The sequence below is a fragment of the Tripterygium wilfordii genome, chromosome 15, assembly GCF_013401445.1.
Source record: "Tripterygium wilfordii isolate XIE 37 chromosome 15, ASM1340144v1, whole genome shotgun sequence".
Lineage (NCBI taxonomy): Eukaryota > Viridiplantae > Streptophyta > Magnoliopsida > Celastrales > Celastraceae > Tripterygium > Tripterygium wilfordii.
Genome location: NC_052246.1, coordinates 7,137,608 through 7,150,434, shown reverse-complemented (window position 1 = coordinate 7,150,434; position 12,827 = coordinate 7,137,608). Strand labels below are relative to the sequence as shown.

At 37.4% G+C, this 12,827-nt stretch overlaps 1 protein-coding gene across 1 annotated transcript; it reads left to right on the top strand.

The window, feature by feature from the left end:
* Positions 1–8,667: 8,667 nt before the first annotated feature.
* LOC119979833 (aspartic proteinase Asp1-like) lies at positions 8,668–11,364 on the top strand. Its single transcript, XM_038822460.1, has 9 exons — positions 8,668–8,795; positions 9,778–9,895; positions 9,970–10,056; positions 10,159–10,214; positions 10,309–10,533; positions 10,623–10,758; positions 10,826–11,026; positions 11,101–11,167; positions 11,270–11,364. The coding sequence occupies exons 1-9, from the start codon at positions 8,668–8,670 to the stop codon at positions 11,362–11,364; spliced, it is 1,113 nt and encodes a 370-aa protein (XP_038678388.1).
* Positions 11,365–12,827: the final 1,463 nt, after the last annotated feature.

Below are 12,827 nucleotides of genomic sequence, written 5' to 3'. Positions count from 1 at the left end.
TCGTATGTTTGATAAATTTTAAGATGATCGTTGACTTACTCCAACCCTCCTCCTTTATCTAAGCGTGGGACCGGTTACAGACATAGACAGAGTTACTTGTTATCAAGACCCATTAAAAAAACAAGGAAAGCAAAAAGACAGTTGCATTGGTCAATAAATGAAAAGAAAAGTCAGTATAAAAATATAAATATCACAATCTTTGCACTTTTTTTAAAAATCGGTGAGATATATATATATATATCATGAGTGTACATCCCTAATAACTCTCAAGTGTTAGACTAATTTAGCTAATGTAGTTAACAAAAAGGTAAAAAGCATGAATAAAATAAAAGGTGACAAAGACAACAATGAGTAATTTGGTAGACTCTAATCAGATTTCTCTAAGAAGATAAAAGAATCCCACCGTCAAAGATAATGACTATTGTAGTAGGGAAAATAGAACAACATGTTGTCCTCATAATGCTTATCAAAGTTTGTTGTATTATGTAAATATATTTTTTTTATGTTGAATTTGACAAGACCACCGTATTTAGTCACCAAAAAATAAGGTTCATTTTGTATGATTGTTTTTTTACTATATTTTGAAATATGGAAAACAATCCTGAAAATACGTTTGATTGTTCATTTGGAAAAAAATATAAAGAACAATAAACCACTTGAAAATCAAAAGGGAAAAAATTTGCTTAAAAAATAGAAATATGGAAAATAGAGAAAACATAAAACAAACGAAATGGACCCTAATATCAATACCTCAATACTATAACCAAACATGGAGGCATAGAGTGTGCAATGTGAGTTTTCTCGTGCTTCTTGGCAGAGGTGTGGGACAATCCACTGATCTCTGATCCCCCAGAAATCACACAGTAGGTTTGAGTAACTGGTGGCGGCGGTGGCAATGCTTCTGGGTCATCGACTTTCCTCTTTTCCCAGATTGCTCTACCGCGCTCAGAGAGCAACTCTATGAGGTGACCTCTTTTCAACAGGTAATCCACTTCGTATCTAAGGCCTCTGCAATCAGGAGTAGTGTGGCCAATGTCCTGATGAAAGTCACACCACTTCTTGGGGTCTTTCCATCCTTCAGTCTCTTTCTTAGACGACCACTTCACCTCGCTGCCCATCTTCTTCAAGACTTGTACAGCCTCGACTTGGTGTATCTTAAGAGGGTACTCTGGATAGTTTTTTGCATAATCTGATGCTCCAGACTTGCGGGAGCGCCAGTTACTGCTAGGCTCGCCAAAAGGTGGATTGATCCTTCCTAGGACGTTTGCCCTCTCGCTTCTCTTCCTTAGGAGGATTGACTGGCTTTCTCCTCGCATCCTCCTCCCACCGAACAAATACGATAGCTTTCATTAGAGCTTCTTCGTAGCTCCTAACATCACATTTTGTGAGTTCTTCATAAAATTCCCCATCTGGGAGTAAACAACTCCGGAGCGCTTGAATAGTTGTTCCTGGGTCACAATAGGGTATGGATACTTTCTCCGTATTGAATCTTGACAGGAAGTCACGGAGGGATTCTCCCACTCGTTGGGGCAGTCCGTATAAATCATCAGAGCACTTATGAATCTTCCGACTACTCGAGAATTGCACCATGAATGTCTCGATTAGCTTCTCGAAAGAAGCAATACTATCGTTGGGTAAGTTGATGTACCAACGCGGAGCCGGACCGGTAAGAGTCGATCCGAAACCTTTGCACATGCACGTCTCGTGCATGCCGTATGGTATGGCGATAGCACCCATCTTTAATTTGTAGTGAGCCACGTGATCCTCAGGGTCATCAGTCCCATTATATAACTTCATGCTTGGGACGCTGAACCTATGCGGCAGATCCGTTTGGTATATATTGTCCACAAACGGTGACCCCGTATAGCAATTGGCATTAATTTTGGCCAAAGTAGAAGGTGCTTTAGTCAATTTATCTATATCTCCCCATAGTTCGAGAATCTGCTTGGCCATCGCCGCCTGGGCGACCGAAGCGATAGTGGGTCCTGCGAAAGGTGCAGCAGGAAAACGCGGTGGCTGTGGGAGCCTACCTCTTGGAGAACCGGTCAAATCTATAGGGGCATCCCTATTGACATTTTGCTGAATTTCTTCTGTCGCAGGATCCTTACCCCACGAAGTAGAGGTATCATATCCCCCGAGGGTGCTCCTGGGGACAAACTGGGCACTTAAAGGATAAGGCAAATGGTCTCTAGGGGGTGGTGTTTGTTCAAGGCGAGGAAAAGGTGGAATTCGGACTGAAGTAGGATCATGGCCTTGGGAAGTGCTTTGGCTTCTCAGCTGCGAAACCTCTTCACGGAGTGCTGCGTTATCGATTAACATTGATTCTAACCGCGCATCCGTCTGCTGTTTGTTCTTTGACATGCCTTCTCTCATGGCTTGCATGAGTTCCAACAGCTGGTTGTTAGTGACTTCACTGGTATCAACCATAATGAGAAGCTGTCGTGAAATCTTTTTGGCCAAATACTTGCAAAAGTGCCCCCTACCTGGCGCGCCAAATTGTAGGAGTAGATTTCTACAATCGTTGAAAGGTTAAATTTTCTTCCTGTGGGGTCCGTTTGCAGCTTTGGATCCTGCAAGTTTCACAACAAGGCAAACCGTGAAAGCTCCTTAACCGGCTTGGGGGGTGCCGGTCGTGGAGGCTCCGACGATCAAGTTAGTACTTGTCAGAGATGGAAGACCAGCTATAGTCTTAGGTGTTTTGTCTGAATGAGTATTCTGTAGAGTTGGTAGGAAGTGTTTTTTGTTTTTTCTAGTTTGTTCAGAAAATGCTCGATCCCCCGCATACGAAAAGAGGGGGGTATTTATAGAGAACAAGGATTGACCTCGGGAATTGTGTGTACATTCCGGTTATACCATTGGACCAACTTGTATGAAAGAGGTGTATAAAAAGTCTACTATCCCGGTTGTGTCGGGGTAAGCGATAAAGTAACAATGTGTCATGATTAAGACAGGCGTCGATGAAAAGTATGGAAGAATTGTAGGCGGTATTTAATGAATAGATACATATATGAAAGAAAGTCATACCTAAGGATGTGAGCCAGTCACACCTATAAATATTGGCTGTAGATTAGACTGATAAGGACTGCTTTATGAGTGAGGTAGTCCGAGTAATGGCGCTCATATGTGCTGCCGCCATTAATATGTTCTGGCGACTGTACCCGGTCGCCAATACCTGCGGAAGTCTTGACACCTAGTTCCATCATGCAAAGGAAGGATCATAATAAAGTGACCAGTCTATAAAGCTATAAAGATCCTGTAGATAAGTGTCAAAGAATATGACAGTTTTCGTGTCGGAATACTGTTTATATTACTTAGCAATGATGTAAAGATTGTATATGGACCCAAAGATAGGCTTTTAGGTTTGGGCCTAACTGTGATAATTAACCTGTGGACCTAGACAGTCCAGCTTGTCTTGTCGTTACGTGACCAGGTGGGGCCATACCATTTTTGGCACCTACACATTTGTAATACATGTATTTTTTGGATGTCATCTCTTAATTGCCCAACACTCGAAACCATACATCATTGCAAGTCGTATAGTTGACCTATAGAATTTTTCCTTTAGTTAGGTCGCATAAAACTCCAGATGCACTCTTCCACTTACCCCACCCATTTTTAATCCTATTAACTACATCATAACTTATGTCTCCGTCTTCTAGGAAAATCAATTCAAGATATTTAAAAACCTTACTTTTTGTTACTTTTCTTCCATCTAATTCAATTGTTTGTTGTTCTGTTGTCTACTCTTACTAAACTTACATTTCATATATTTTGTTTTATTTCTTCTTAGTTTAAATCTTTGAAACTCTAATGTTTGTCTCCATATTTCAAGTTTTGGGTTAATTCCCGATATCATCTCTTCCATTAGACCTATATCATCTGCAAACAATATGCACCAAGGTACCTCATCATGGATATGTCATGTGAGTTCATCCATCATGATAACAAATAAAAATGGGCTTAGTGCCAACCCCTGGTGTAATCCTATTGTGATGAGAAACTCCCCTATAACTCCTCCAACAGTCCTAATACTAGCTATAACTCCTTCATATGTATTTTTATCATAGTAATATAGCTAATCGAGACTCCTCCATTCTCTAAAATCCACCGCATTACTTCCCTAAGCACCCTATTATATGTTTTCTCCAAATTTATAAATACTAAATGAAGGTATTTTTCCTTTTGTCTATATTTTTCTACAAATCTCCTTAATAAAAATCGTATGTTTGATAAATTTTAAGATGATTGTTGACTTACTCCAACCCTCCTCCTTTATCTAAGCTTGGGACCGGTTACAGACACAGACAGAGTTACTTGTTATCAAGACCCATTAAAAAAACAAAGAAAGCAAAAAGACAGTTGCATTGGTCAATAAATGAAAAGAAAAGTCAGTATAAAAATATAAATATCACAATCTTTGCACTTTTTTTAAAAATCGGTGAGATATATATATATATATCATGAGTGTACATCCCTAATAACTCTCAAATGTTAGACTAATTTAGCTAATGTAGTTAACAAAAAGGTAAAAAGCATGAATAAAATAAAAGGTGACAAAGACAACAATGTGTAATTTGGTAGACTCTAATCAGATTTCTCTAAGAAGATAAAAGAATCCCACCGTCAAAGATAATGACTATTGTAGTAGGGAAAATAGAACAACATGTTGTCCTCATAATGCTTATCAAAGTTTGTTGGATTATGTAAATATATTTTTTTTATGTTGAATTTGACAAGACCACCGTATTTAGTCACCAAAAAATAAGGTTCATTTTGTATGATTGTTTTTTTACTATATTTTGAAAGATGGAAAACAATCCTGAAAATACGTTTGATTGTTCATTTGGAAAAAAAATATAAAGAACAATAAACCACTTGAAAATCAAAAGGGAAAAAATTTGCTTAAAAAATAGAAATATGGAAAATAGAGAAAACATAAAACAAACGAAATGGACCCTAATATCAATACCTCAATACTATAACCAAACATGGAGGCATAGAGTGTGCAATGTGAGTTTTCTATGAGGTCACATAAGCATGAACACTCTCTACATATTTGACAAGTGTCATTCGTTATTTTAAAAAATAAATATTTGATTCTTATATATTCATGTATCACAAATATAAAATCAAATTCATTGACCAAATTCATGTATCATAAAAATTAATGTATCATATTAATCAAGATGAATATAAAATTAGTAAGTTTTATTTGTTTACACATTTTCATACATGCATGTATCATAAACAATTTCGATTATCGAAGTTTTCTCTTTGGTTTTTCTCTCATTGGTAAACTAGAGGAGAAAGGTTAGTCTCTCTCTGTATCATTCTCACAAAGGTGTGTAGTTTGTATTAAGTCATGGATGAAATTGTTAGTCATTAGAAGAACTTTGTACTCACGGAGCAGGAGGAATCTGTGTTGATTTGTGATGATAATCAAGTGAATGTTCTTCAACAAAGGGTGAAATTTATTCTTCTTGGAAAACTCTTCATGGATCGTGCAATTACAAAGGAGACAATATGTAAAAATTTCATAGATATAAAGAAGGTGTCTTCTCCCTCATCCTTTCTGGATCTTGGAGATAATGTGTTTGCCATTACATTTGCTTCGAAAAATGATAAAGAACGGGTGCTGATGGCCGATGGGTAGGCCTTAGCTGTTTGATCGATGTCTTTTTGCGTTGCGGGATTTTGATGGAATTGTTCCATTGCACAAAATAAAATGTTATGAGGAACTTTTTTGGGTATAGCTCTACAATCTCCCTTTACTGGCTATGAATTCAGATTTTCAAAAACTTATCAGTGGCTCTATTGGTCGTGTGGAGGTTCTGGATACATTGTTTGATGATTTCGATTGGGCGCTATACTTGCATATTCGGGTTTGGGTATCTCTAACGTAGCCTCTACTGCGAGGAAAGCAAATCCATTTTGGTGGAAGAGATATTACTATAGGATTTAAATATGAAATTTGCCTCGTATGTGTTTCTAATGCGGACGAATCTTCCATGGTGTTGCTGGATGTTCCTATCTTGTTGATAGACATCTCCATAAAGTTGGGAAGATGGATCAATATGGCTTGTGGTTGCGTGCTGAACAGCCTAATCAGTCTAGATTGATGCCCCATCAAAAACGGACGTCGACTGCTAATGTAATATTTTTCGCAAGTGCACAAGAGTCTACGAATTACACAGTGTATGCAAGTACTAGGTCGATCCCACAGAGACTAATCTAATTCAATTTTTGTACCTAAGCTAACAATTGATATAAGCGTTGGTGAAAGAATGGAGATTTGAATGATGGAATTAATCTAAAGTAGCAAAGAAATAAAATTATGATTTTTGTGTTTTCAATATGAGAAGAATATTAGGGCAATGACTTCACCAATCAATCCTATCATAAGCATTCAATTAACTAGCACACAATTATAGTTCCAATTCGAGGTTTGATTCTTTCTTAAATATCTTGGTTCGTTTGTTCATAATGCCAACAAATATTATCAATAATGAATTAATCATGTCCTTTCGCAGTGTTAACCCAAAATTAATAACTCATTAAGACCTAAAGAACTATAACAACCAACCAATCCCCTAAACCTTGTTCACGGTAGTCGACAATTGATTTCCTTAATTTCAATTCCACTAAGACAAGTGAATTTTGTTCGTTCCTTAGTCCTAACTGGATTAGTCTAATTGAGCATTCAATTGCTGGCCAATCAATTAAACAAACAAAATACTATAAACATAGAAATTAAAGACAAGAATCATTGAATCAAAAATCATGCACTAATTAAATTGAAATACTTGCAATATTCATGCTAGGCTACATCAAGCCGCAAAAAGATTTAGTTACAACCCATCATCCAAGAAACAAAAACAAGTCTAGAAAGAGAAAACATGGTAGAGAGATGAAGAAAAACCCTTGAATTGATGGAATTGTTGTTGGGTAGAAACCTTAAGTCTTTAAATCCTTGAGAGAGCTTGGAGAGAAGGAGGTTTGATGCCCAAAAAGCCAGAGAAAAACTTGTGTAAACCTAAATTTTGTAACCCCCTTTATATACTAAGATTAAGAAATTAAGAATCCTAAAACTAGTCAAATGCTACATTCATCAGCGTCGGGGGCCGATAGATCTCTCCTTGCCGAGAGATCCATCATGTATATGTCTCTTGGAGGCAGCAGTTGAACAATTGGCATATCAATCTGTCTACAAGGATGGATTGGTTAAGTAGTGATCTTCTGGTGGCAACGACTATGTAAAAGCCTAAAGGATCCACCTACAAGGATGGATTGAGCCCTCAAAACACTTACGTGCAATAAAAACACAATAAATTCACATAATATTAACTCAATTCCATCAATTATTATCAAGAATTATATAAAAATATGCACAAAGTGTGATCAAATATATGTACATCAGTTGCCTCTATCGTTCCTTCTCCCTAATCAAATCCTCTTCCGATCAATGGTGAAACGGTGGGTCCTGAAATGGTTGACAATTTGCCATGTAAGCCTACATCTTTGGAGAAGGAGGTTGCATTCGGTCACTATCTAGTAGTTACAATTAATAACAATAATTGTTTGTCAAAAGAGGGAGCCAACTCTGTCGGCCAACCAATTGGTGCACCTGGTCAGTCCTTGCCTAAGGACATTAAGTCTACACCTTTGATGCTTAGGTCTCCTCCTACATCTAAGGGTTGGAAGTATAGGACACGTCAGGCTTCTTTTTAATCTCTTATTTCTAATGTGTTTATGTATTCAGATGTGGCTGGCAAACGTGGCTCAGAGTCTTATGTAATCGAGCCATGTGTGGTATCTCCCAAGTGTAACAAATAATATACTTTAGATGGTGTTTCCCCTAGTGTTGTTGTGGCAATGGCTGTTCATTAGCCCTGTCAGGGACAATAAGTATATTAGTTTGAAATTATCGGGGCTTGAGAACCCCTAGACAATTCGGAAACTTCACCGGAGAGTGAAACGTAAAGCGTCCATTATTCGTTTTCTTATGAAAATAAAGATGCATCGCAACAATATTAACTCTATTAAGATTAAATTAAGGTTTGATAATGGTCTTGGGGTGTCTTCCCATAGGAGGATGGAGGTCTAATGATTTTACGGTAGTCACAAATTAATTTGGAGATCCAACACTATTCTAAAAATCATGTTCATATGAAGTCTGCTGATGTTTGTACGAGGTAAGAGTGGTTTATCACCGCCTTTATGGGCCCTCTATAGCTTTCCAATGACAAACTGCTTGGGATCTTCTTCTCTATTTTGCTCCTCCAATGTCCACACCTTGGCTATGTGTTGGTTATTTTAACTTGATTAGTTCCTTCTCGGAGACAGTTGGTGGGAGTCCTTGTGACATTCATCTTATTGATGATATTAACAAGGTATTTTCTAATACTTCTTTAAGGGACTTAGGTTATCATGGTGTGAAATATACTTGGAGTAATCGGAGGACTGAACCTAGTGCATTTATTAAGGAGAGGCTTGACCATGCGATGGGTTACAAGGCTAGGATTCCATAGGTGAAGAATTATGTTATCCTATCTTTTCCTACAATTACATATGATCATTGTTATCACTTGAGGTAGGAATGTTGGACATGTTCATCAAAAATTCAGGAATTTTTAATAAGTTAATTATTGGGGATTGGATCAAAATTATATGCTATTGTTCGTGATACTTGGTTCTCTTGTACACGAGATGCTTCATATTTTAAGTATCTCGTTACCAACCTTCAAAATTGTCAAAGAAGTCTTTAGCGGTGGTTGGTTAGGAGAACTCGGAAAAAGGTATGTTAATTGCCTAGATTTGGAATGTGAATTGGAGTCTTAATTGAGCATGAAGAATTCGGTGAACTAGTCCCTTATTACAGACTTGCGAATTCAGCTTGGACATGAGCTAGAATCAGAACAATATTATGGCAACAGCGTGCTAAACAACATTGGTTGAAGGATGGTGATATACTAAATACTTTCATCAATGTGTTTGATAGAGGAGACAAACTAATTAGATATATGCATTACAAGATTCTAATGGTGCTAGTTGGAAATTGGATGCGATTAAATTGAGATGATTTCATTTGTATTTTAGTGATTTATTTACTAGTTCTATCTCTCGTGATGATGCTAGATTTTTATGTGGCTTATCTCGGGTTTTAGATGATGCCACTAATGTACAACCGTTTGATAAAATGCCTTGAATTATAATATTAGCATTTCAATCCTCTGTTTCTACACCTCTAACAAATAGTTAGGGATAGCAAAAAAGAAGCATATTTTGTGTTCTGCACGATGTTCACGAATGGTAAGAGTTGTCGTGGACAGGAAAAAAGAACCATATATAATTATATAATGGTCTGCACGATGTTCTTTCGGCAATTCCAAATTAGATTGTAGAAGACAAAGTTTGGCAGTGATTCACCCAAAGAGGATTTTACGGTCATTGGCACAAGGACAACAAAGAAACAACCAAAACTCATTGGACTTCTCAGGCATGCCCCAACTGTCTATATACAAATCGCTCAACTCACACAGAGTATGTGCCAGACAGACAAACAAACACACACAAGATGGAAGGCAAAAGGCTAATCATTGTGCTGCCATCAATGATGATGATTGTGGTGTTGCTATGCACAATATTTGAAGGCAGTCTGGCCACCTCCTCTATTGTCTTTTCTTTGAGCGGGAATGCTTATCCTAAAGGGTAAGTACCTTGGATTCCTTATATTATTTTCTTTGTATTTTAATGAATGATCGAAAATTCAATTTGCAGGGCCTACTTCGTGGACATCTATATAGGAGACCAAGCCAAGCCATTTGAGCTTCACGTTGATACTGGTAGTAGCCTCACTTGGGTCAAGTGTGTAGAACCTTTTGAGAATTACGCTCAGGTGATTAAATAACAACAATCATAAACTATAGTAGTGTTAATATTGTTGTTCATTCTCATGATTTTCTCACATAGCACAACTACTTATGTGCTGATCAAAGCCCTAGGAAGGTCTATACAAGCCGCCAAAACATAGCATTGTGCAATGTCAGGATCCCTTATGTGCTGCTGTTCAAGGAAAGAAATATAATTGTGAAAACACAACTAATCGATGCGACTATATTTTTGAATATGATGATGGCAGTTTAGCTTATGGTTATCTAGTCAATGACCATTTTCATCTGTGACTTTTCAATGGCTCTATCATTCGTTCACTTTTGGTATTCGGGTGTGTATAATATATTACATTTCAATTTTAAGTTTTCATTTCATTTGAATAGATTTTGTGATAACTTAAAATTGTTTAATGTGCAGGTGTGGATACAAACAAACGGGAGCTTTTGATGGGGCTGGAATCTTTGGTCTAAGTAGGGGTCCGCTTGGCTTCTCGTCACAAATACATTCACAGGGTCTAACACAACAAGTGACTAGTCACTGTTTAAGTAGTAGAGGAGGTGGCTTTTTGTTCATTGGAGACGATCTTGTTCCTCCTTCAGGGATCTCTTGGACGCCTATCACAATCAAAAGTAATCATGGACAGTGAGATATATCGATCACTAATCTTGACAAAAAATCTCTCTCTCATCTATGCAAAACTGGATTTCTATTTTTATTTATATGGTCTCCAGGGACTACGGATCAGGACCAGTGGAGCTCTTGTTTAATGGAAGTTCAACTCAAGTAAGAGGACTTCAATTCGTTTTTGATAGTGGATCCGACTTATCCTACTTAAACCACCCTCCCTACCAGGACACACTTGATTGGGTAAGACAAAACAAGATTTTCTTCAATAGTCATCGTGGAACTCATGAATTGTTGATTCACATTTCAGATTAGCGATGCCCTGAAAAGAACACCATTGATTCGTACACAACCGATGGGAATCTTTCCTATTTGTTGGAAACACAATAAAATTCCTATTAGATCCTTTGATGATGTTAAAAACTACTTCAAGAGCCTGACCTTGAACTTCACAAATGTACCAAACATTAAGCTGAATTTACCAGTCCATGCTTATCTCATACATGTTGGGGTAAGTGGTATATTTTCAATAAAAACTAATTGTATCTACCTTCAATAAATCATATGAAACATCTTTCCCTGTAGGTAAACTTGTGCTTGGCTATTTTAGATTGTGGCCAAGTAGATGTAGAAAATCCGAATGTAATTGGAGGTAAGAGATATTCGCAACATAAAAAACTTGATAAAAGAAATTATTTTTTCATACACAAACTCTAATATAATTGTGACGTTGATCATCTGTTGTTGTTTTTAGTCTTTTCGATGCAAGACAAGTTGATGATCTATGATAATGTTAACCATCGCATTGGATGGGCTTCTAGGAACTGCAACATGCCCGCATGGCGTTAACCATTCTCAGAACAAATAGATTTTCACAAGAAAATGAATCAACGACCATATTACATATAAGGCAAACGCTAGAAAACAAAAGAAAAAAGAACAATTAGACATCAACAATACAAAGCACAAGTTGATGGCTAGCATGGCCTGACATATGATTCTCAAGCACTAATATGGGCTGAAATTACTGTTGCTAAACTTGAAATTGTTTAGCTTGGACTGACAGAGGCCTAAAGAAGGGCAACGCTGTTTTGGAAGAAAATAATATGTTGGAACTTACTTTCTTGTAAGAAATGATAGTGCATTTTTCAGTTTCGAGCACGTTTTTAGTGTAATACTATGAGACTTGAAGAAAATGAATCATGAACTCTCAACCTTTTCAATTATCAGTTTACTGTGATTGCAGATAAACCTGACTGTCATTTAGTATTAAAAAAATGATTTTAGACGTAAATAAGATCGATAAAGCAATGATAAGAAAACCATTAATAGATAAATACGTAAATGTATATGTAATGTTGACCAGAAACATGTTCACTTAGGAGGGAACTATTTGGCGATAGCGTAGTTGGTTTTCTCTCCGGACTTAGACATAAAGAATCTCGCCTATGCCCAGGAGGTCGATTCTAAGCTGACATAGCTATTTTCAAAGTGGTTTGCATTGCATCTTGGCCTAACTAACCTATCGGGTAGGTTTGCGCCTGCTTAGCCTGATTTCCTTTTCCTTAATTTTGTTACACAAACTTATAAAAGTCACTTGAGATTCAAACCCTATGCCCCTCCTTCTCTCCAACATCGGTGATGGCAGATTAAGGGCTTCTTTTTGGCCAGCCTTAAGGTCCCTGGGTCTGATAGTTATCTGGTGTGTACGGGGTTGCAAGTGTTCAATAGAATATTGGGGCAAAATCTCGGATACTCTTCTTAAGAAAAAGAAGTGAAAATATGAAGGAGGTAATATAATCCTCAGGGACTTGCTCGGCGTTTATGGGATAAGGGAATTGCACGAAGGAATAGTTGAAGCAAAGTCTCGGACACTCTTGTTATAAGAGAAGATGGGAAAAAAGAAAAATGAAAGCCAACTTACACCCTAATTTCTTTGTAGACATTTTCTTAGGTGGCCCACTGATAGAGTTGTAGCCTTGTAGGGTGTAACGTCCCGACCCGGAATGCGTTACTTGTGGTACCGTCTAAATCAAACCATAATTAATTCAGTCATCACACCACCAAAAATTTCGACAGTACCTCCCCATAATACGGAAGATGTCAACCTACGGTAAACGCGCAGTAATATCACAAATATATTCAGAACCTAGGCAGGGCCTCCTGCCATCTTACAATTCATATCATAGTTGAATTCTCAAGTCTAAGCAGGGCCTCAGGCCACCTAACAATCACACATAATTTCTCCACACACAATAACATGTATAATCAACAACCAACAAAAGTAGCAATCCTACAACATAAGAAATAGT

Coding starts and splice junctions, on each gene's coding strand:
- LOC119979833 (XM_038822460.1), top strand. CDS start 8,668: ATGCTATTGTTCGTGATACTTGGTTCTCTTGTACACGAGATGCTTCAT. Junction 10,534..10,622: donor ATCAAAAGTAATCATGGACA/GTGAGATATATC, acceptor TATGGTCTCCAG/GGACTACGGATCAGGACCAG. Junction 11,027..11,100: donor CTTATCTCATACATGTTGGG/GTAAGTGGTATA, acceptor CTTTCCCTGTAG/GTAAACTTGTGCTTGGCTAT.